Source organism: Aotus nancymaae, unplaced genomic scaffold (genome assembly GCF_030222135.1).
Source record: "Aotus nancymaae isolate 86718 unplaced genomic scaffold, 86718_ANA_hifiasm-v0.15.2.pri h1tg000059l, whole genome shotgun sequence".
Taxonomy (NCBI): Eukaryota; Metazoa; Chordata; class Mammalia; order Primates; family Aotidae; genus Aotus; species Aotus nancymaae.
In genome coordinates this window covers 53,458,876-53,484,014 of record NW_026988473.1, presented here as the reverse complement: position 1 = coordinate 53,484,014, position 25,139 = coordinate 53,458,876, and the positions used below count along the sequence as shown (strand labels likewise).

The window sequence follows — 25,139 nt, the reverse complement described above, 5'->3', positions numbered from 1 at the left end:
GTACAGGTATAAGAAGCCACACAGCAGTGCAGACAGACTTTATTAGTGATATCAATACAGCAGAGGTGCCCATGGAGCAGGGGGAAGGGACCCATGCCTGGACCAGTCCCTTCCTCCTCCTGCCCCTGCTGGGTCCTAGGAGGATAAGGCCTGGCCTGGACCAGTTCCTCCTGTTCCACCTGAAACACATGGGGATGGATACCCGGGGCTGGCCTTGCTTCCTGCTCCTCTTGTTATCACTCCAGTGTTATCGCTTCCTTGAAGGGATTAGATCTCTCCCTCCCCAGCTCCTAGGCAGGGAACCCTAGCTATTGGGGAGGGGCATATTTGGGAGGTCTGAGGCCTAGGAATAGCCTCTAGACCCCTCCCTAACCCACACCCTTTAGTTCCCTGGGGCCCAACACAAGCAGGTGGAGGGAAGGTGGGGGCTTCTTCATGGGGTATGAGCCCCCAGCCGTTTGGGCTTCAGGGAGCCCCACAGCGACTGAACACCCCTGCGGACAGTCCACCCTACACGCCGTGCCACAGACTCAGCAGGGGGTGCTGGGAGGCAGGAGGTGGAGGCCTGGGAACGGGCATCCAGACACTTCTGGTAGCGAAGCTGCAGAGGCAAGCGGGGCAGTCACTCTCCAGCCTGCCTCACATGGGGCCACGCCACCACCCCACCACCCTACCCACTTACCATGCACGCAGCCTGCACAGCCTCTGAGAGGCTGGCAGCATTGGGCTCGCACCAGAACATGTGGCAGCAGAAGGAGGCTGGGCCAGCAGCCATGATGAATGCGAACGTGTGGACATCTCTGCCCACGGCCAGGAAGGAAAGGAAACGCACCCGACACTCTCCCAGCACTGCCTCTGTCTGCAGGGAGGGAACACAGTTAAAAAGGAACACCACCCGCACTGTGTTCCACATCCATCTTAGCAGCAGCTCTTCCCCTCACCCCCCGTCTTCCCTCCATGGCAAGGCACAGCCATGACTTCTACCTCAGCTCTTTACCTGCTGGTGCAAGATGGTGAGGGTAGCAGGGGCCACACTGACATGACTTGGGGTCCACTGTTCACGGCTGCTGGAGGACAGGACTGACTCGAGGGCCCCATTAATCACATCTACCCCTAGAACATATGGACACAAGACACCACTGAGGGTAGAGAGAGGATACCCCAGCTCTACCCTAGACCTCTAGCTTCACCCAATCAAACCCAGGGACTTTGCCCCATCCCCACTTTACCAGCCTACAGCTTGGACAGTGCTGTCCAAATATCCCTTCCCTGGGACTCTCCTCCCCTGGCTTCAGTGACTGGACATTTTCCTGCATTTTAAGATCTTGAATCCTAGGCTCATTATTTTCACTGGCTCTGCCTATTCCTCCACCCTTCTGAACTGACTGACCTCCCAGAGTTCTGACTTCCCAAATCTTGCTCTCTCAGTGCTCAACCCACTCAGATACCACATTGCTTCACACCACAATAACTCCCAAATCAGTCCCTACAGGCCAGTCCTCTCCCAAGAGCCAATATTTTTTTAAGATATCCATTTTGAGAAGTGATTACTCGGTATCACAGTGTGTTAAGTCTTTTCAGTGTATTACCTCATTTGTGCCCACACAACACAACTTCACAATAGATAACTTTTTTTTTTTTTCTGAGACAGACAGAGTCTCACCCTGTCGCCCAAGCTGGAGTGCAGTGGTGCTGTCTTGGCTCACTGCAACCTCTGCCTCCCAGGTTCAAACAATTATCCTGCCTCAGCCTCTTGAGTAGCTGAGATTACAGGCACCCACCACCATGCCCACCTAATTTTTGTAGTTTCAGTAGAGACTGGGTTTCACCATGCTGGCAAGGCTGGTCTCAAACTCCTGACCTTGTGATCCCCCCCGCCTTGGCCTTCCAAAGTGTTGGGATTACAGGTGTGAGCCACTGCGCCTGGCCCTACTTTATTTCCATTTTACAAATAAGAAAACTGAAGAGACAGGTAATATGCCTTAGGTCCCATCGAGGAATGGGGACCTGAGTTCAGGAAATCTGATTCCAGAGCCTGGGTTCTTAGCCATGCCTTTCTCCTACCTCTTCTCTGTATTACTAGTTTTCAGAACTAGAAGAGCTTTCAAGATCTTAGTTCTACTCAAGAATGTCTACAACATACTCAAAGGCCAAGGAACCCAAGGTTCCTAACTTTTAGATCAATCAACTTTCTCTCATAACGCATGGTCTCCTCCACCTCAAACCATAAACATTTCCCCTCATGGATTCCACTTTTGCTTGCACTCAGCAGGGCACCAAGGCAGGAGCACATGGTGTGGCAAAGGCATCAGTTTCATTCCCCACACTCATAAGCTGGCTGTGTGAGCTACTGTCTCTGCGCAATGCTAGTGCGAAAGGCACATGCCTCCGTGGTCCACCCCCAGACCCTCTGCCCCTTTTAGTGCCTCTCAGCTCCCACTAGGAGCAGACCATATGGACTCTTTGTGAGCAGAGAACAAATGTCTTTGAATGTCTTCTCCATCTTGGCCTTGCTCATCTTTCTTCTGGCTGGATCATGGCCAAACTGCTCCCAAAAGGATGCAAGTCTTCCAAAAACTGGCCTCACCGGAGCTGTCAAGCCTCATATTTTACTGCTCCCTGAGCTTCAAATGATATGTGTAGCATTATTATTAATTAATCTTGGCAAATGGCCTGTAAGGCAGATGGGGAATGCAAAGCAAGAGAAGAGAATGCCCTTGAGGGACGCAGACTGCAACTGAAGGAAAAGCCTCTGTCTCGAGTGCCCTTTCCCTGCTGGACTGAGAAACTCCAGATTGTCATCCTTCAGGTCTCCACCTAGGTGCTGCTAGGAAGCCATCCCTGCTGCAGGGCAGGGAGAGGACAACTTTGAGATAACTCTTACCACAGCATCTTGTAACTCCTGGAAAACTTTTTTCCACACTGGGCTGTGGCCATCTTAAGAACAGAAATGGGAATTTAATTCATCACTCTGTCCCCAGTTCTAACACAGGGCTAATCTGCTGAAGAAATTCCAGATGCATGAGCAAGTCACTCTCAAAGCGGCATGGGCAAATGCACCCAAACTGGTAAAAACAAGTGTCACAGAAGTGGATAGGCCAGGTCAGATTGCAGAGTGCTTCAAAAGCCAGGCAGAGGGGTGTGATGTTTACAACATTTAGGCCAGGGCAATTGGAAATCTCAAAGTTCAGGTATGTGAAAGGGACATCAATGTCAAACTGCTGAAGAGATGGGGCTGTGGGAGGTGGAGCCTGGCCTCAGAGTTTTGGGAGGTTTGGCAGGGAAGTGGCGAAAGCAGTGAAAGCAGTGGAGCAAAGTCTGGAAAAAGGCTGTCAGATTTGATAATGACTCAGGACTCAAACCTACACCTTGACCTCCAGCCCCAAACGCAATCTTCCTTATCCTGCTGTGCTTTTTTTCTTTTTTTTTTTTTGAGATGAAGTCTTGCTCTGTCACCCAGGCTGGAGTGCAATGGCGCGATCTCGGCTCACTGCAACTTCCACCTCCGGGTTCAAGCGATTCTCCTGCCTCAGCCTCCTGAGTAGCTGGGATTACAGGTGCCCGCCACCATGCCTGGCTAATTCTTGTATTTTTCAGTAGAGTCAGGGTTTCACCATGTTGGTCAGGCTGGTCTCGAACTCCTGATCTCAGGTGATCCACCCACCTCGGCCTCCCAAAGTGCTGTGATTACAGGCATGAGCCACTGCACCCAGGCTCAGTTGTTGCCTTCTAGCACACTCCACAGTGTACTCATTTTATTGTCTGTCTCTTTTTGCTAGAATGTAAGCTACATAAAGGCGGGATCTTTGTCAGTCTTGTTCATTAATGCATGCCAAGAAGCTAGAATAGTACCTGACATGTATCAGGCACTCAATCCCACTTGTTGAATGAATAAATGATTAATGAATGAATACTGCAGCTCCTGGAGGGGCTAATACTAAAAAGGGAGATTACAAAAGGAGCATAAAATGAAGCAGGAAGTAAGTTTAGAGACCACTTGTCCAAAAGTGTGGAGTTGATGGGGCAGTCAAGGGTCACAGGCAGTTGATCTGGCATAGTGAGGCTATGAGTGAAGTGGTAGATGGAAAGGAGCACATATGGGAATGGGGGTAACAACTGGAAGAGCCAAGAAGGGTTTAGAAACTGAGGATGAAAAGGAGGAAAGCAAAGGTGCAGGGGTCAGCATGCTTTTCTCACCTCCAGATCCAAGTCTTTGTCAATGCCATTGAATCCAAATGAAATACCCACACCTCTCTGCAAATTCAAGCCTTCTTTCAAAACCTCAGTTCAATCCCCACCTTTTCTAACAAGGGTCCCCTCTTTCAATGTAAGATTTTGGACATGAAAGTCAGCACGATATGAGGGAAAGCGGAGAGAATTAAAGATGACCAGGGTTTGACTCCTAGGTCTACCTTTCCTGGCCATGTAATCAGAAGCAAGTCTCATTTATTCATCAATTCACTCTTTAAAATTCATTCATCGAAGATTTGTTGAGTTCTTCCTATGTGTCTTTTGAGATGATGCTCGACCACTTCTTCGAGTAGCCTCTTTTCTTCTTCCCGCCTCTTTGCTGTTGTCACTATCCTTGGCAGTTTGATTCTCTACCCATCCATTGAATGTTGGAGGACATCAAGGCTACGACTAGCCTTATTTCCCTCTCGCTCCAGGATGCCCACTTTCCAGGGTCAAGCTACTCTACATCCATGGCTTTGATTACCTCTACAACCCAATAATGCCAAAACTTCTATCTCCAGCTCAGACTTCTCCTCTCAGGTCCAGATCTGTGAATCCAGCTGCCAACCTGACTTTTCCTCTCAGTTTCCCCAAAGGCACCTCAAATTCAGCATGTCCAAAAGTGAGCTCACAAGCTCCACACTCAAATTGGCCTCTTCTAGCATCTGCCACCTTGAAAGAAAGAATCCACTATCCAGAAGGTCCAAAAGCCAGGAACCCAGGAGTCACCCTTAATGCCTCTGTCCCTCACCCACACTGAACCAATTGCTAAGGCCTGTTGACTATACCTGTCTAAACAGCTCTTGAACCCATGCACTCCTCTTCAGCTCCACTGTTGTCCAAGATACTCTCATTACTGGCCAGGGACTACTGGAAGAGCCTCCTAACCGAGCTGCTCACATCCACCTCCACCCGATTAACATTCCCCTCCATGAAATAGCCAAAATGAGCTTTCAAAATTCAAATCTGATTAAGTCAAGTGCACTCTTGGAGACTTCAATAGCTCCCTGCTGGTCTTAGGATGAAGAAAAAAATCATTAACATAGCCCCTGAGGTCCCTGACCTGGCAGCCTGACCACTGCCCAGCTCTCACCCTCATCTTGCACTGGCCTTCTCTCAGTACTTTGGAAGTGCCAAAGCACCTCCCACTGTGGACACTCATCTCTTCCCATCCCACCCTCACCTCCATTCCACTTGACCACATTCACTTCTATTCATTTTGTGGATTTCAGTTCAAATGTCACTTTCACAGTGAAGTCTTTTACGACCCCAGACTAGCCGAAATTCCTCTATTATATCTTGCTACATTCTCTCAGTGCATAACTCACACATTTATTTGTGTAATTATTTGATTAATTACTGGTTTTTTTTCCTACCATAACCTTCTATAACCTCTATGAAAATGGAACTGTGGCCGCTGTTCTCTTAGTGCCTAGTCCAGCGCCTGCCACATAGTAAGCTTCAAAGATACTTGTTAACTGAATGAACAAATAAATAACAGACACTATGAAAGCACTGACTTAAGAGTTAAGCAGATCAGGCCGGGCACAGTGGCTCATGCCTGTAATCCTAGTACTCTCGGAGGCTGAGGTGGGTGGATCACTTGAGGTCAGGAGTTCAAGACCAGCCTGGCCTACACAGTGAAACCCCGTCTCCACTAAACACACAAAAATTAGCCAGGTATGGTGGTAGGAGCCTGTAATCCCAGATACTCAGGAGGCTGAGGCAGGAGAATTGCTTGAACCTGGGAGGCGGAGGCTGCAGTGAGCTGAGATTCTGCCATAGCACTCCAGCCTGGGGGACACAGTGAGACCCTGTTTTTTTTGTTTTTAAAGTACTTTATAACAATGAAGTATGTGACAATTATGCTCACTGCTTCCTTCTCCAGATGCTCCCGGCCCACAGCTGGCGCTGTAATACTAAACCCAGCTACGGGCTGCTGCCTGGTGTCTCTAGTCATCTAACATCTGCCTCCCAATCCAACCAAAGCTTTTCCATGGGATGTAGGAGTGGGGTCTCCCTCTGTGCCTGGTTCGGCACAGCTCAGGTGACTGATGTTCAGCAAAGGCGTGCTGACTGCTACTATAGGCAGGACAGGGAGGTGGGATGCATTTTGAAGGGTAGGAAGACACCAAGCATGAGGAAGTTCTGGTAGAGAAAGTGCTAGAAGGCACAGGATAGGGGCAGAGCTTTGGGATCAAGATAGCAGCCCCTAGGTATAGAAGGACACACATACCAACAGGTTTAGCAACAGGCACATTCCCCAGGTAATAGACTTGGAACTTCTGGACCAATTCATTCTTAGGCGCTGGGAATTCCACTATGGGAAAGAAGAGGAGGTTGATCATGGTGGCAGACCTTGCTCACCCCCGGTTCCCACTGGCAGGGCATAAGCTGGGCACGTGCCCAACCAAGGCCCTACTTTCACCTTGTCCCCTCCCTCCAGTTAAAGGGAAACAAGATGAAAGTAGCAGCAGTGTGGCTCCACTTATTGGAGTGCTCAGTCTTCACGTGTTCATTTTTCTATCAGAGCTGTCCAGGAGCTCATGCCTTTCCTCGGGTCTCCCACCTTTGCCAACAAAGCAGAGCTGGACCTGGAGGGGTTTTGACACTAACCTTGGAAAGGGACATCCACAAGTTTAGAGTGGTCCAGCGAGAGTCCATTTACCAAGCAGCGGGCATTACGCCGTTCGGCCATGATCTGAGGAAGGAAGGGAGGCGAGGAGCCAGGGAGAATTTGTTAGAGCCTCATTGCCCTGGGGCCCCCCCACCCCACTCAGTGACCCCACCCACACCCTTGTAGAGCGAAGGTGGCAGCTAGTCCAGGGAGTGGAGGGGGTCGTGCCTTAGAGCAGATCTCATGCAGGCTTGTGGCGATGTTCTTGGCGGGTGCCTCACAGCGAAACACGTGGCACTTGAGCATCTGGGTCAGCTTATCACGAGCTACGTAGGCAAAGTCCCTGTTGGGGGAGGGGCACCTCAGTGTCTCCCAGTGCCAGCCAGTGCTGAGCCTGGTCCCCTCCCCACCCACGTCCTCCCTGCCCGTCACAGCTCCTCCAGGCCTTCTGCCCGCAGCTGGTCCCCCATAGGTGCTGCCTTCCGGAGGGAGGGTAGACAGGCAAGCATGCTGAGGTGGAGGGTAATGGTGGAGCATAGCGGGCAGGAAGGGGCAGGGCACAAGAGGGGAGCTTGGGCACTTCCAGGCATCTGGTCCAGGTGTAGGAGGGGGAAAATAAGCATAGTACCTCTCTCTGGGTCCAGCAGCACAAGAGAGGCAAAGAACAGAGTTAGAGAGAGGACTCTGATGCTGGATGGACTCCCACCCTGGAATCCCAGGGCCCGTTCCCACCTTCCACTGTCCCGCCCGACGCCCCACACGCGGATGCTGATGATGGGCTGGGCGTGCAGCAGTGCCTGGCTCTGTGGCTCCACTAGCTTTAGCGTCTCGTCCTCCAGCTGCAGTAGCAGATCCTTTCCCTGCAGGCCCAGAAGCAGGCACTCAGTGGGACTCCAGCTGGAATGGTGGCTGATCTCTGCCCCCTGCAGCTCAGGGGATGTTAGCTTCAGCTCTGGGGCCCCTGCTTTGGTGTCAGACCACCCACCCTGCTGGCCTCACTCTAGTGGAGGTCACCTGTCATCTCTCACATGGACTCCACTGTTGTTAGGCTACCATCTCCCAAGGTCCCAGCCACAGGGCTGCCACTTAGGATGGGCCAATATCCCCCTTCCTTTCCCACCCCGTTGTGGGCAGGTCAGATCTCCCATCTCTCACAATTTCCTTCACACTCCCACAGTACCACCCACCACTGGCTCAGGTCCTTACTTCCCCCCAGCCCCCAGACATGGGGTCATGCAGGTTGTTTTTGTGGTAAGAGAGTTGACGGATGCAATTGTTGACTGCCACACTGCTGCGTCCAGGGGCCAGCTCCTCCTCGGTCATCTCTACCCAGCCTAAGGAGCGCACGGCGAAACACTGCCAGACACAGAAGAGGGGCAGGAGGTAGAGGATCTGAGTCAAACTGGAGAGGCCCCAGCACAGGACACAGCAGAGTTCCTGACTCAGATCATGGCAGGAGGCAGGGTGTTCTGAACTAAGACGGAGAAGCTCCCCAAACAGGATGTGGTTACGGAGAGGGAGATGTCAGATGAGACCCCAGCTAATACAAAACAGCACCTGAGGGCCCCCAACAGGGCTGTTGGGCTGGTTGGTTTAAAAATTGAAGTGCCTCCAGCTCAGATACAGGGCTCTGTGCTGAGACTGGAATACTCCTAACTCAGGACCTGGGGAGCTGTGCTGAGACCCCTCAGAGCACAACATGAGGGGCTGTCCCACACACAGAAGGACCCGGCCTTAGAATGGGTGTCAGTCTTGAACAAACCTTGATCCCTGGGTTGGTATTCCGTGGGGGAAGCTTCTCCTCCTCTTGGGGCAACGGCTCTGGGCTGAAGGCAGATAGTAACGCTTAGCACAGGGCCCCCATAAATGGAGCTGTCCCAAGGCCCCTTCTAGATGGAACCATCCCACTGCCAGCCCACTGCATCTGGCGGCTCACCTGAGGCTCTGAGCTGGGAAGGTCAATGTCCCCTCCTCAGGTTCCTTCAGTCCCAGCTCCCTTGGGGCCTCATCACTGGGTTCATCCTTGGGAAGGGGATTGAGGAATCAGGATCAAAATGATGCCCCTTCTCCAGCTATCCCCTGGTAAAGCAAGTCCCCTTACCCACCTTCCAAAACTCTCCATCCTCAAAGCCTTCTCCGTGAGTAAAACCCGTCCAGGTGAGCTAGGAGGAGGGATGGGAGCAGTAAGCGGGTGTCTCATCCTACTCTAGCAGCACACACTCCCTCCACCCCTGGCCCAAAACCAACAGGCCTGTGAGCCTCACCTGGGACTCCTCTTGGGGGCTGCTCCCCTGTGAGGGGGAGGCCCGGCCGGGGGGTTCCCACTGGGTGGTCCCTGTTGGGATGTGCCAGTAATAGGTCCCTGAGGTGTCCTGGACCCTCATCCATCCAGCCGGCAGGTCGGAATCCGTCTCGAAGGCGTTGGGGTTCCAGAAGGAATCTGCCAGGCGGGAGGCTTGGTGAGGGTCAGCCTACCCAACAAGCAGACAGCCGGTGCTTATGCCCAGTCCTCTCTGAGACCCCATGGTTGAGAAGGGGTGGAGGAAGAGCTATACCACAGCACACCTCCTGCTTCCTTCTAGAGCCTACAGTCTGGAGTCAACACATGTGGGGCTACCAGTAGGGAACACAGCTCAGGTCTCCTTCTGGGCCCTGCTAGTGGCTAATGTGGCCACACTGTGGAAAGGAGGAAGGCAGGGAAGAAAGAAGGAAGGGAGCAAGGGAGGTCGGGTGACCCCAATCAACCTCCTTTCATACATATCTATATCTCTGTATACGAAGGTGAACACTTTCCAATTCCTGCAGACATACATGTACACACAGACACACAACACATGGAAGCCCTACCACATACCTGTGCAGCCAAAAACACCAGGGTAGGCAACACAGAAAATGGCAGCACAGACGGCAGGTATCACACACAGGTGCACATGTATGTGCAGGGGCAAACACACACACCAACCTGAGTCATACACTTAAGCAGACACCACAGAGGTGTGTGCACATGCAGCTAAACATACCAGCCCCTGCACAGGTGTGCAGATACCACACCACAATGGCCCCTAACACACGTGTGGGTACCACACATACAGGCAGACCCACACTCAGACACACGGCATACGTCAACCCCTGCCAAATGTGTGCAGACACCACAGACGCTCACTCCCTGACCCTCGCCACACAATTGCAGGCAAACATGTCATGCACATACAGACATACCTCGCATCTGTGTCATACACCCTTTCTGCCGGCAGAGCCACACCACTCCATTCCTCCCTGTAACCCACTCATGTGTCCTCTAACTCTTCTCTCTCTTCCAGCCCCACCCCACATGATGCCCAGCCTTGTGCTGCCCCTCACCTGGGCTGCTGTCCTGCAGGATGATGGCCAGGAAAAAGTCCTGGGAGAACATGGCGCTCATTCCCGGCCCCTCCTGCCTCCACCCTCCCTCCTCACAGCCCCTCCAGCCCAGCCAGCTGGGCTCACAGCCTGGTGCTGGGCTGCAGAGAAAAGCTCATCCCGCCCCCTTCTCACCAGGGCAGAGCGTCTGCCAGGCAAGATCCTCCCCCGCCTGGAGCTTGCTAGGGAGGGGCCAGGACCCCCATGCTAGGGCATCTCCTTTGAGGGAGGGGAAGGGAGGAGAAAGGGAGGTTCATGAGACCCCAGCCCCTCCTGCTCACACCTCTTCTTCCTCACCCTGGCTCCCCTCCCCCAATCTTGAATCTCCATCCCACCCTTCAGTGGTCACTTCAGTGCTCAAGCCAAGCCCAGTGTTAGGGACACCAGGGGACTCAGCCCCTCAGGAATACCCCAGCTGCCTGGGGCCTTGTAGAGCCTATAGCTCTCAGCATAAATAGGGTGTGGTTTCAAGGCCTTCAGGGATCCAGTCCCTGTCCAGGACATGCACAGCCGCTTGAACCCAAGGGTGGACTTTGAGGTCCTGGGCTCCAGCAGGCATGAGGCTGGGCTTGGGGCTTCCCAGCACCACCACCCCCCCCACCCCCGCCTCACCTGCCAGGGCCCAGCTAGGCTGCAGCGTCTCCTCGGCAACCGCAGCACCAGGACCGGCAGGGAGCGCCCAGACTGCTGACGTGCTTCCCGTTACCAGGGAAACCAGGAATCCTGACTGGTCCAAGAGGCAGCACTGAGGGACAGACAGTCCCAAGACCCCCGGCTGCTGGGCAACCAGACACAGTGGGGCTGGGAGTGGGCGTGGTTACGCCAAGGTGGCTGCACACCTGATGAGTTACTCAGGCAGGGTGCTTCACCATCCTCAGCTTCCAAATGACATGGGCCCACGGACATCCAAAGAAGAGGGGCTCTTGCCCATCCACCTTCTAGGCAGCCATCACCACCTCTCCCCTGCCCTGACTTCCCCCCACCTCACACCCTACAGAATAAGGTTTGCAGCTAACCTGAAACTTAGCTGAGGCTCAGGGAATACCTGCTCTTCCCCAGAGACCCTTCATTGCCTCAGGACTCTCCTGCTAAAACCTTCCAGGAACACCACACCTAGGGCCTCATGCCCTCCAAAGCCACAGCCTGCTTCATGAGGGTTGGACACTTCTGGAATCTGGGGACCAGTTTGCCATCTCCTGACTGAGTCACACACACTAATCCATCTGCCATCCCTGCCAGCCTGTGCCTTCCTGCTTCGAAGAGCTGCATCCTTCCGATCTGTCCTGGAAGGGCAGCTTCTCCCCCCTTGGCCATCTGGGAGGCCCTTCTGGAGCTTGGCACATCTTCCTCCAAGCACAGCCCACCCAGGCTTTTGCTTTCACACACATGCATTTATTCCAGAACACACACCTTCACTCCTGCATCAATTCACGCAGGCACTTACACATTAAATGTTCATGTATCATTCCTTCATTCATTCATTCATTCACAAATGCCTTAGTGGCGAAACCAGGTGTACTCACTTGCTCAGGAATCAGTGATTGACTTAATACTCTCCCCTTCTCTCCACCCCACCTCACTAACATAGCCCAGGCTACTTGCATTTTTTTACCTGGATCATTGCAACAACATCGTAACTGGTCTTTCTCTTCCTTTCTAGTCTCCTCCAATCACAGCTGCACACTACAGCCCAAATGATTCTGCTGAGATACTAATCAAGTAATTTTCCAATTTAGTCCTCTTAATTGTTTTGTCACTGCCCTCAGGATGAAGTCCAAATTCCTCCCCAGGTTTTAGGTGCTGTCATGAACCTGTCTGCCTCTCAGCCTTATCTCTGGCCACTCCCCATCCCCCTTCTCTCTCTTTGCTTGGGACATGCCCCTTGTCCTCTCTGAGCCTGCCTCTATTTCTCTCAGTCTTCACCTGGCTATCAGCTACTTCTCCTTCAGACATCAGTGTACAGGTACCTTCTCAAAACTAACCCACTGCCCTTTCCACCACCACTCACACAGGCAGGGTCAGGCGCCCCTCCTGTACTTCCCCAGCCCCAGAGAGCTCATCACACTGATCATAACCACCTGTTTCTTTCTTTAACTCCTTACCAGGCTGTGAAGGCCATGAGGGTAAGAACATCTTTGCCCCATAGTATACATTTCCAGCATTTAAGACAAGGCCTGGAGCAGAGTATGAATCCAATACAGGTAGTAAAGTTTACTCATTCATCATTCATTTAATCCATGAATTCATGCATTTATGCATTCAATCCATAACTCTATGAATATCCTACAATAGGAAGGAGAAAATAATTTTTGCTCAATTCTAGCCTCATTCCTGCAGGAGCACAAACCTTCTCTGCAGCCCTCATGGTCGCAGCAACGCAGACACAAAGGAGCAATCAGTGACCTAGCCCCTTTCCTGTGCTGGCCCCCACCTCTATCCTCAACTCACAAAGTCTCCACCAGTGCACAATCCTTGAGAATCCCCTCGCCATTCCAACATCCTTGCTGACGTCACTGCCCGTCATGCCCGTCCCAGCTCTTCAGCAGTTCTGTCCTCCTACTCCTAGAAGCTTCACAGGCGGTTCATGGTTGCAGCCACCACAGTGACCATCCCAGGGGGGACTGAGCAACTAGGCCTCTATTTGGCCATTGACTCACACCCCCTAGGGTTGCAAGCTTGCAACCTACAACCTGCAGACTGATGCAAGCCTCAGATAGACTGTGTGTGGCCTGCACAGTGTTTTTTTAAAAACAGAATTAATTGGCTAGGCGCGGTGGCTCACGCCTGTAATCCTAGCACTCTGGGAGGCTGAGGCAGGCAAATCATGAGGTCAGAAGTTTGAGACCAGCCTGACCAGCATGATGAAACCCCCGTCTCTACTAAAAATACAAAACTTAGCCGGGCACAGAGGCGTGCACCTGTATCCCAGCTACTCAGGAGGCTGAGGTAGGAAAATCGCTTGAACCTGGGAGGCGGAGGTTGCAATGAGCCGAGACTATACCTGGGGGACAGAGTGAGACTCCGTCTCAAAAAAAGTTAAAAACCAGAATTTGTTGACAACATTTAGAAATTGGGCTATTTTACACCAATATCTAGTTTTCAGTTTCCCTTTAACTGGCTGCATTGAAACTACATTTTTCCTCACCCCAATCCCAAAAGTAATCAGCTGGAGTGGAGGAGGGGCTGTTCCTTTTCAAAGGAGTTGAGGCAATGACCACTAAAGGCCACTAACATCACAAAAGAGAGGCAATCAGACTTTGCCTTTGGTAGAAGTACTTAATACCACCTATGAAATATTCTTGCACAAGCAAAACACAAAAACACTCACATCTGAATCTGATCAAGGTTCTAGAACTAACTACCAATTTACAGGAAATCCAGAGGAAGAGGAGCATAGTAAATACAACCACAGGAGAGAGTCTGAAAAATCCAGATCATAGAAAACCCAGGACAAACAAATGATTCTTCAGTTAAAAAACAAAAGCAAAACTGCAAGCAAATAAAATAGAGGGGTAACTTGATTAGGCCAAACGCACTGGCTCATGCCTGTAAGCCTAGAGCTTTGGGAAGCCAAGGTAGGAGGACTGTTTGAGAACAGGAGTTCAAGACCAGCCTGGACAACATAGTGAGACACTGTCTCTACTTTAAAAAGAGAGAAAGAGAGAGAGAGACAGATCAACTATGTACCTACTACTTGGATACTGATTCACACAATACAGACTATTTATTTCTTTATTTAGAGACAGTCTTGCTCTGTCACCCAGGCTAGAGTGCAGTGGTGCCATCGCAGCTCACTGCAACTTCCAACTCCCAGGATCAAGCGATTTTCCTGCCTCAGCCTCCCCAGTAGCTGGGACTACAGGTGCACACCACCACACCTGGCTAATACCTTTCTTTCTTTCTTTCTTCTTCCTTTATTTCTTTCTTTCTTTCTTTTTTGAGACGGAGACTGGCTCTGTTGCCCAGGCTGGAGTGCAGTAGCACAATCTCAGCTCACTGCAGCTCCCACCTCCTGGTTTGAAGCAATTCCTCTGCCTCAGCCTCCCAGATAGCTGGGATTACAGACACAAACCACCATGCCCAGATAATTTTTGTATTTTTAGTAGAGACAGAGCTTTGCCACGTTGGCCAAGCTGATCTCAGACTTTTGACCTCAAGTGATCTGCCCACCTCAGCCACCCAAAATGCTGGGATTATAGGCATGAGCCACCACACCCGGGCAATTTTTGTTTTTGTAGAAAATGGGGTTTCACCACGTTGGCCAGGCTGGTCTTGAACTTGTGGGCTCAAGCAATTCACCCACCTTAGCCTTCCAAAATGCTGGAATTGCAGGTGTGAGCCGCTGCGCCCGGCCTTAATCCAGCCTTTTAAAAAACATAAATATCAACCGGATATTCAATGACATTAAGAAATCATTGTTAAATTTTTGTAGGTACAATAATCATATTGTGGTGGAGTTTTTAAAAAAGTTTTATCTTTTAGAAATGCAAAAGGAATCATTTATTTTTTTATTTATTTTTGAGACAGGGTCCCTCTCTGCCACCCAGGCTGGAGTACAGTGGCACAATCGTGGCTCGCTGTAGCCTCAACCTCCTCAGGCTCAAGTGACCCTCTCAGGTCAGTCACCTGAGTAGCTGAGACCACAGCAGCTGACATCACCACTCCCGGCTAATTTTTTTTTGTATTTTTTACAGAGACAGGGTTTTGCCATATTGCCCTGGCTAGTCTTGAACTTCTGGGCTCAAGCAATCTGCCCACCTTAGCCTTCCAAAATGATGGGATTATAGGCGTGAGCCACTAAACATTTATAGATAAAGGTGTTTGCTTCAGAATCACCTAGGCTGGGGCCTAGAAATGGGAGACAGCAGGCATGTAGCAAGATTAGTTATGTATTGATAATTGTTAAAACTGGGTCATGGGTAAAGCAGGTTCATTATTCACTACTCTATACTTTTGCATGTGTTTGAAATGTCCAGAATGAGGTTTTCTTTTACTTTTTTTTTTTTTTTTTTTTTTGAGACAGAGTCTCGCTCTGTCACTCAGGCTGGAGTGCAATGGCACAATCTTGGCTCACTGTAACCTCTATTTCCCTGGCTCAAGCAACTCTCCTACCTCAGCCTCCTCAGTAGCTGGTATTACAGGCACACACCACCGCGCCCAGCAATTTTTGAAGTTTTAGTAGAAACAGGGTTTCACCATGTTGCCCAGGCTCGTCTTGAACTACTGACCTCTGGTGATCCACCTACCTAGGCTTCCCAGAGTGCTGCAGGCATGACCCACTGCACCCAGCCCAGAATGAAATTTTTCGAAAGAGGATGGTGTGCAGCCCTAGGCTCATCCAAACTGCATGTTCTCTACAAAGATTGCAAAGTTGGGGGATGGGTATGGTGTCTGCCGCCTGGTGAGGATGGGGGTCTTTCCTAATCTTTCTTAGACTTCCATCTACAGAACTCCAGGGTTGTGACTACAGCCCATTATCTCCACCCGTTGTTCCTCAGCTTTTCCTGCATTCTCTACATAACATTAGAAAATGTGGAGACTCAGCTTATTTAAATGGGACATATTTAATGAGGAATCCTAACATCTATTCTCCTTCTCCCACCCAAAGGGTTTTGTTTTCTAACCTTTAGTCAATATCCTATTCCTGACAAAACTGTATCCTTGCAATGGTGCTCTGTACAGGACATATGGATTATAAGCACACAACATCCCCAGTCTTTCCAAATAGACTTCTACGGGGTTTCGCCATGTTGGCCAGGCTGATCTCAAACTCCTGACCTATTGGGAGCTGGCTGCTCCCAACAGGTGTGGCCTGTTAAAACGGGGCAGATGCTTCCAAGGGCACCTAAGTGCATAGTGCTCTATGCATTGGTGGCAGTGTAACACAGGGCCAAAGGCTCAGGCCTGGACTCAGACCTGGTTTAGATCTCAGTTCTACTGTAATCTCAGCCTGCCTGTGGTTTGAAGAAAGCTACTAAACCTCTCTGGGTCTCTTTTTTTGTTATCTGTAATATGGGAATAATCATAGTATTTACCTCACAGCTTTATTGTGAAGATAAAGCCTGAAAATGCTGAGCAGAGGACCAGTTACCTAGTAAGTGTCCAGTAAATAAACTAGCCCACTTATCAACCATGGTGGCATGCATAATGGATAAATCCATCCATCAGGGCATGCATGATGGTCAGATCTACCAGAATATCCAAGCACTCTCTGAATGAGAAAGCCTGGTGGACATGGCCTGCTGTGGCCTGAGGACATGGGCTCTCAGCTCACCTCAGGCTGGCACTGGCCTCTGTATGAGAGGCCTAACCCCTGCCCTCACACCATCCCACATGCCCATGTCAAGCTCCACAAGGTACCTGTGTCCTCTGGGGAGCCATAGGAGGGACTGCCCTGGGATAAGGTAGCCCAGCTTGAGTCCTCGTCACTGGCCGCACTGTTCCGCATGCCAAACAGGAGGATGGCACTCTTGCTGTGTTCCCGGGGGCCATCTGTAAGGGCTTGGGGCCCAGGAGTGGCCTCCACACTCTCCAGGGGCTCAGGCAGCCCTGGGGGAGAAGACAAGTCCTCCTCCTCCTCCTCCTCATCATCATCATCATCTTCCTCCTCGGCCTCCCCTGCTGCCTTCTCCTCTCCCTCGTCTGGCCCCTGCTCTTGGGTGCTGATGATCAGGCCAGGTCCTCGTAGGCCTCGGTTGGCCGCGTTGTGGGCTGAGAGCTCCAACTCAGAGTACAGGTGTATCAGGCCTTTGGGGCCCAAGGGTGCCATCTCAGGCTCCTGGCTGGCCTCCTCCGCCAAGGTCAAGGTCACATTGCGATTCTGGTCACGGTGGGCCGTGGCGGCCCGACGGAGCTGGTTCTGGCCCTCTTTTAGCCACTTGGCATTGGCAGGGCCTGGCTCAGGCCCACCACCCTCCCCCATGGCGCTTCGCAGGTCCTTGGGTCCCACAGCTGTGGCCTGCAGCTTGGCGTTGAGCAGCTGGTTGTGGGCAGCGTGCAGGGGCAGGGGTAGGCTCAGTGCAGGGCCTCCGTGGCTGTTGGCATTAATGGCCGACTGGCTCAGTGACGATGGAACAGACATGGCCTTGGCAGCTCCTGCGGGGTGGGGAGGGGAGACGCTGTTGAGCCTCTGGTCCAGGACAGCAACATCCCTGCTTCTGCCCCAGGGCTATGCCCTGTGCCTCCTCATCTCACTGTACTAAGCAGGCTAGCACCCATGGCTCTCTATCCCATGAGAATGACTGGGCTCAACCTCTGTCCCATCACCATCACTCCCATCACAGGCCAGGCCCAGGTCCGAGGCCCACTGCATCCCTATATCCCCTGCTCTGAGCTTGCTGGGATGGCACAGCTGGCGCCTGCTCTGCCCTTGGTCCCACCAGCAGGGCCTCCACACAATGGCTCTCTGTGTCTCCCCACCCTGCAGCTCATTTGCCCGGTGCTTACTGTGCCAGGAACACCACTAGCATGGGACTGGCTCATGTGTTCTGGACACTGATCACTGACTGTCCCTCTCCTCCTGCCACACTTCCATCCCAAGCCCCACCACTGTAAGCTCCCCAGGCTGTGTTCCCATTCTCATAAATCACTCAGCTCAACCAGCCCCCATGCCCACCCCATATCAAGGACTGTGAGGACAGGAGCAAATAAGCTGCAGAACCAGCCCCGCAGGGCATAGCACTGGAACGCAGGTCACAGAGGGCAAGCCCTTGGCCACAATTCACGGCTCCTCTGGCCAGCTGAAGCTACATCTTGGTGACAATGTCCATATTTCCATAAGTAGCTCCCATTGGGCATTGGTCCCTCTGCCAGCCCTTATAATGCCCTGTCCTGAGTCACTCACTATAGAAGCCTTTCCCCTGGGTCCTCCAGCCTTTCAGATCTTTGTTTTGTTTTGATTTGAGACTGAGTCTTGCTCTTGTCACCCAGGCTGGAGTGCAATGGCACGATCTCAGCTCACTGTAACCTCCGCCTACTGGGTTCAAGAGGTTCTCCTGTCTCAGACTACCCAGTAGCTGGGATTACAGGTCACCACCACCACACCCAGCTAATTTTTGTAGTTTTAGTAGAGACGGGGTTTCAAGATGTTGGCCAGGCTGGTCTCGAACTCCTGACCTCCTGATCCACCCACCTCGGCCTCCCAAAGTGTTGGGATCACAGACGTGAGCCAACATGTCCGACCCAGCCTTTCAGATCTTTGACCAAATGTCACAGCCTCAGTGAAGCCTTCCTTGAACACCCATTTTAAAACCATAGGCTACCTCGGCCCCTCCTCAGCAACCCCTAAATGCTTCCCTAGCGCCTGTCACAATGTGACAAGCCAATTGATTATTTACTTTGTCTAATGATTGTCTCCTTATGACTATAATTTATAATTCCCATGTTGATGAGGATTTTGCCTTTTCTGGTTAAATACAGTATGCCTAGTGCCTAGCATAGTCCTGGCACAGAGCAGGAACTCTATTCACATTTGTTGAATGAATGTATGAATCAGTCCCATGTTCTCCAGGCCTCGCTTTGGCATCTCCTCTGCCAGTGTCAAAAAACACTTTGGTTACATTACTGTGCCTCCTGGTGCCCCAAACAAACTCCACCTGCCTTTCAGGTAAGAGGACAGCTCCCCCTCCCGATACCTCCCTCCGACTGCCTCCTCAGAGCCCTTTGTGGGTCAGCTTCTCCGAAATGCAACCGTTTGAGTCCCAACTGTCCTTCCAGCCCGCCGCCCAATGACCCACCCTCGGGTCCCATTCCATCCTCCCCACTCTCCCTGACCTTCCCACCACTCTGCTACTCTTCTTCCCAGACCCCCACGATAAAGCGCTCTCTCGCTGGACCCTCACCACCCCACTATTTCAGTTATTTCTCCCTGACCAACCACTGCCCACTTCTCTCTCATCCTGAGCCCTCCATGCAAGCCCTCCTTCAGACAGCCCCTACCACATTACTCCCTCCTCCCTCGATGGCCTCACTGATTCTCTCTTCCTACCTGACCCTTCCCCCAACACACAATTCTCCCTCACTGACCGTCCCAACAAACACTGCACTGCATTCTTTCTAATTTCCACCGTACAGTCCTTTCTCATCGATGTCTTATCTGAGAGTTCCCCATCTCCCTGTTCTTCTGCTAAGGAGTTCTTTTTATCCCCCCGACTCCCCACTATCCCACTTCCCTCTGTGTCCTCAGCACTAAGCACAGGTGCTGCAGCTGCCTAAGCAAGGCTCACCCATCTCTCCAGGTGCTGTGCGCCCAGGTTGGAGTGCAATGACGTGATCTCAGCTCACTGCAACCTCCGCCTCCCGGGTTCAAGTGATTCTCTTGCCTCAGCCTCCTGAGTAGCTGGGATTACAGGCACTCGCCACCATGCCCAGCTAATTTTTGTTTTTTGGGTTTTTTTTTTTTAGTAGAGATGGGGTTTCACCATGTTGGCCAGGCTGGTCTCGAACTCCTGACCTCAGGTGATCCACCTGCCTTGGCCTCCCAAAGTGCTGGGATTAGAGGTGTGAGCCATAGCTCCCAGCCTCATAGCTTACCTTTCTGTGTCTCTAGTTCCTCAGACCCTAGTGTGATGCTGCCCATATATCTGTAAAATGAAAAAGGTTTCGGTGCATGTGTCTGCCTCACGTGTAGCTGTTGATCTGCTCAGTGTGGCTCCGCCTGGCCAATAAGAAATCTCATGGCCAGTGGAATAAATGAAGAAAAAAATAGACATCTCTGCCTCCTCCCAGAACCACAGTAATTTTCCAAAAATGGAAACCAGATTGTGTCACTCCTTGGTTCAGAAAATTAGAGGGCTCACCACTGCCTTTAGGATAATGTCTGCACTCGTCAGCAGAACAACCAAGAGCCCCCTTGAGCCAGCTCCTATAACCTGTCAGACCTCCCCCCACTTTCCGCGTCCTTTATACCTTATACTCCAGCCACACGAAGTGTGTGGCAGATTCTGGAACATGTCGCACTCTCTTAAAGTCCTGGGTCTTTGTTTATACTGCTCCCTCAGCCTAGAATTCCGTCTTCCCTTGTGAGAACCTCTGCTTGTATTTCAAAACTAATCTCAGCGGCCACACCCTCAAGTGACTATTCTCTCCTTCGTGTCTCACAACACCCGGGACCACATTCTATCAGAATATCTGAGACGGTGTCTTATTCAATTTCACATTCCCATTACTGGAGAGAGTGTGCCGTGTGCCGCCACAGACTGGGCTGTCGCGCAGAAGGAAAGGAAGGATGAACAGCAGAGACACATGGGGTGGGAGGAACTAAGAAGCTCAGAACTGGCTGGGAATAGGTACCAAGAAAGGCTGTGTTGCCCAATGGGCTGGGGAGGAGCAAAGAGCGTGTTTGGGAGGGTGTCAGAGAATGCCAAAGGGTCCCTGAGAGGGAAGTAAGATGGGACAGGAGTGGAGGTGAGGGCTGAGATCTAGGAAAAGGGAGGGAGAGAGGTAGCTTAAACTAACATCTTGGCTCAGACACTGTTCAAGAGTGGCATCTCCATGGGTTTCAGGAAGTAGAAGACTCCATGACTCTGCCATGCTCAGAGGATCTTAAGGATGGCAAGCCCTTCTCTGAAGCCGTGGTGTACGGAGCCAGGTTTCTCAAAGGTCAGGCTGAGACCAACCTCCTTGGCACTAGGAGATATGATCTGAGAAGGGTGCATGCACTGTGAGGTTGAAACAGTGAGGAGCCAAGTTGACTGCAGGGCAGCCCTGCTTAGAGGAGGATTGGGGAAACTCTGTTTCAGTGCTGGAACCTGATCACCAATACCCCACTGCTCGAGGTCAAAAAGATAACCTCAGTCCAAATTTTTAAAGAAGGAACACAACCTAACCTCTCCCGTCTCATTGGAGTTACTGAAGGATGCACAGAGCCAAATAGGTTCTGGCTTAAGGCAGGGAGCTAGGCAGGGGTCCCAGGGCAGGAACTGAAAGAAGTAGCCACTAAACCTGAAGATCCTGGTATCAGACCACAGGAGCAGGGGTTGAGTCTTGCCCAAAGTCAGGAGTCAGGTAATCTGATGGCTTACCATATGCCAGACACTGTGCTAGACACAGGGGAGAGTGATGAATAAAAAAGAAATGGTTCCTCCTCTGGAGGAGTCCTCAGGTTAGGGGGAAACAGGCATTGAACAACTCATCATGATGCAGTGTGATGCCAACATCTAGAACAGTGCCTGGCACCCACAGCATTCCCTACTTGTTGACTGAATATTATGAAGGACGAAGAGCAGGACATTACAGGAACCTGGGGTTACAGCCCAGACATCAGCGAAGGCCTGCCTGAGACTAGGACACAACTCTGTGGCCCATCCCTCTCAGAGGATGATCTCCCCTCCTAATTCACGGAGGAAAGGGAAGCCATCCGACTGCGGAACATCCTCAAACATAAAACCCAACCAAACTTCAGCACCTATCCCTTTCTCTCCTTCCGAAGACCAACTGCCTCACCTATAATTTGGATTCTTCCTAAGATGCCTTTCCAGGAATCGTATACCAGTGTTTATCTATTTTCTCCTCTATAATCAACCTCTCCTTCCCAATAGGACCCACTATCTCCCAACCTAACCTGACACTCCTCCAGAGCCACTCACTGCTCTTTCCTCCCCCATACAGGCAAACTTCTTGAGAGAGTTGTCTCACTCACTGTTGCCACTTCCTCACCTCCCACTCACTCCTCAACCCTTTCCAAGCCTGCTTCCACTCCCAACACGACTCAGTAACAGCTCCCACCAAGGTCAACATGACCCCTATGTCATTCAATCCAACAGACACAGCCCTCATCTTGGGTGCCCTCCCAACAGCATCTGACCCCATGGATCTCTCTCATCCAGCCTCTCTCAGTGGCCTCCACACTCTCATCTCCTGGCTTACTTTTACACTTCTCATTACTGTTTGCTGGGTTCCTAGACTCCTTTGCTGGCTCATATTCTCAGGCCCTTTTCTCTTTCTCATCCTATAATTGATATAGGTATTCATTCACGTCCACGGCTTCAGTTATACACTGATGATTTCCCAATTCACCTCTCCATTTCAGACCCCTCACCTGGGCTCCAGACAAGTACATTCAACTTTCTATTCAACATCCTCACTTGGATGTCTCAAGCTAATACACCCACTCGTGTTTCCCACTCCCACACACTAACTGGTCCTCTTTCAGGATCCTGGCTCCTGGAATGATACAACCCATCCTATTCTGTGAATCTGAAGTAGGGGTACATCCTTGACATGTCCTTCTCCTGCACTCCCTATGTTCGATCCATCCCTCTGATAATTTCCTCTCTGAGAAAAATTTCTAGACTTCATCTACTCCCCACATCCACTACCATCAAGGACAAAGACCTTAAGACAAAATTCTTTTTTTGCTTTTTTGAGATGGAGTGGCAAGACCTCGGCTCACTGCAACCTCTGCCTTCTGGGTTTAAGCGATTCTCCTGCCTCAGCCTCCTGAGTAGCTGGGATTACAGGCACACACCACCATGTTTGACTAATTTTTTCTACTTTCAGTAGAGATGGGGTTTTGCCATGTTGGCCAGACTGGTCTTGAACTCATGACCTCAGGTGATCCGCCCACTCCGGACTCCCAAAGTGCAGGGATTACAGGCGTGAGCCACCATGCCTGGCCCTTAAGACAAAATTCTTAACGTGGCCTAAATTTCCTGCTCAGTCTGGCGCCTGCCTTCCTCCTCTCTGCTCCTGGCTTTGGTCACTCTGCTCTGTAGCCTCAGTGGCCTTCTTCTGATTCATCAAAGACATTGTGTGTTTTCTTTCTACAAGGTGTTTGCACATGATTCCCATGCTGCCTGGGACCTCTTCTCCTACTCTCTAAGTTGAATTAACTTCTTTTTTTTTTTTTTTTTTGAGACAGAGCCTCATTCTGTCACCAGGCGCCAGGTTGGAGTGCAGTGGCGCGATCTCCGCTCACTGCAACCTCCGCCTCCCGGGTTCAAGCAATTCTCCTGCCTCAGCCTCCCGAGTAGCTGGGACTACAGACACGCGCCACCATGCCCAGCTAATTTTTTATATTTTAGGAGAGACGAGGTTTCACTATGTTGGCCAGGATGGTCTTGATCTCAGTTGAATTAACTTCTACTCATCCGTTATATTTTAGTTCAAACGTCACGTTCTCAGAGAAGCCGTCCTTGACCCTCTCTCCCTATGCCCAAAACCAGTGTAGCTGCTGCTCTTGATGTTCTCAAGGCACCATATAGCTTTTCTTCATGGTATCTAGTACATTTGTAATGTTATTCTTATTTGATTTTTCTCCTAGATTGTCAGCTCCGAGGACCCAATCTCTTTTGCTCACAATTACATCTTCAGGACCTAACACGGTGCCTGGCATATAGTAGGTGCTCAAATCATATGTGTTGAATGAATAAGTGATTGGAAGCACTTCTTAAAGCATCACTCTGAGTGCTGTGTTGAGAATAGTTAAAGGGAGGTAGGCAAGAGGGTATGCTATTAATGTAGTCAAGGAAAAAAAAGGTGGTGGCTGAGATTAACTTGGGCGGCAGTGGGGAAAGAGTGAAATGAATGGATTTGAGAAATATTTAGGCAATGGATGTGACAGAACTTGGTGAAATGAGATGCAGAGGGTGAGAGGGGGGTTAATCTTGAGTCTTGCTCATGACTCCAGATTGGCAAATAGCCATTTCTGAGATTTGAAGGAAGAAGAGATTTGGAAGTAGGGTACAGAGAAAACCAGGGATGATAACTCAGCTTGGAATCTATAGGTTTGGAATTCCTGTTTGTCTTTCAAGGAGATGTCAAGAGGGCAGCTGGATATATGCGTATGGATTTCAGGAAAGAAGTCTGAGTTGGATATATATATTTGGGACTCATTAGCATATATATGAAATTTGAAGCTTTGGGAGTGACTAAAGTATCTGGGGAGAAAGAACAGAGAATGAAAGAAGACAGCTCGGGACAGAGCCAAGAGCCTCGCCAGCATCTAAAGAGAGGAGAAGGAAGCAAATGAGATTGAGAATAGCAGACAATGCTGCAGGACAGAAAGCAGGAAAATGCTTCAAGGAGAGAGAACAGACCCACGGAATACTACTCAGAGGTAAAGAAGATAACAGCAAAGTGTCCACTGGAGTTCTCCACAAGGAGGTCTCCAGTGACCTTGGCATGGACAGTTTCAGTGGGTGTCAGGGACACAGAGTGGAGTAATTTTAAGAATGAATGGGAAGTAAGGAAATGAAGACAGCAAGCGTAGACTCTGAAGGGTGGAGAGAGCTGGGACCATAGGGGGAGGGGCTCAGAATGCAAGAGATACACAGGCAGATTCAAAACAGGTTAGGAATTGGCAGTGGGAAAACTGCTCCTAATGAGTGTTCCTGCCAGTGCTAGGCCCTGGCTGAGCTGGGGACACAGCCGCCCCAGGGCACACCCCTCGGTCGCTGAGGGCAACAGAATGCGGCTTGACAGATCTTGGGCCTGGGATCCCTGCTGGAATCGGCGGCGCGGCCGGCCAGCCCAGCCCACCCCAAGTCCCCTTCCCGGCCCTGGGCCTCCCCTCCCCCAACCCCCACCGCCCCTCGCTTCGCGTCCTCCATACCCGCCCCTAGTCACCCTGAGGGGCAGGAGGTAAAGGACAGCGGAGGGGGCGGTGTGAGGACCCGAGTGGACCCTGCGATGGGGGGTATGAGAGGACGGTCTGCAGGCGCGCGGTGGGAGGGCGGCCCGGGGATGGGGGATGGGGCCCGGCCGGGGGACCCCGGCTACTGCGGGGAAGAGGCGTCAGGGTCCGCCGGCCACTGGGGATCGGGACGCAGCCACCAGGGCGGGGCCGGGGCAGGGACAGCTCCTACCTGCGCGGCGAGGCCCCGGGCCCAGATGACAGAGGTGGCTCAGGCTGCGGGGTTCGGGCTCCGCCGCGGCTTCTCCATCACAACAT

The 25,139-nt window shown here is 51.4% G+C and overlaps 1 protein-coding gene across 6 annotated transcripts; it reads right to left on the bottom strand.

Annotated features, from left to right (window-relative positions):
* Positions 1-23: 23 nt before the first annotated feature.
* APBB1 (amyloid beta precursor protein binding family B member 1) lies at positions 24-25,139 on the bottom strand. 6 transcript variants are annotated; one of them, XM_012456770.3, is made up of 15 exons: positions 25,054-25,131; positions 19,781-19,830; positions 16,610-17,344; positions 9,115-9,305; positions 8,956-9,012; positions 8,787-8,872; positions 8,613-8,676; positions 8,057-8,206; positions 7,583-7,710; positions 7,079-7,193; positions 6,850-6,934; positions 6,470-6,553; positions 998-1,113; positions 683-859; positions 24-601 (listed from the first exon to the last, which is right to left on the bottom strand). In XM_012456770.3, exons 2-15 carry the CDS (start codon positions 19,824-19,826, stop codon positions 434-436), a joined length of 2,202 nt encoding a protein of 733 aa, XP_012312193.2. In that variant the 5' UTR covers positions 19,827-19,830; positions 25,054-25,131; the 3' UTR covers positions 24-433. The 6 variants fall into 6 exon arrangements, with proteins under 6 accessions (XP_012312193.2, XP_012312195.2, XP_064221299.1 ...); XM_012456772.3 differs by having other exon boundaries at positions 9,115-9,290; positions 25,054-25,130; XM_064365229.1 differs by lacking the exon at positions 19,781-19,830 and having other exon boundaries at positions 25,054-25,139.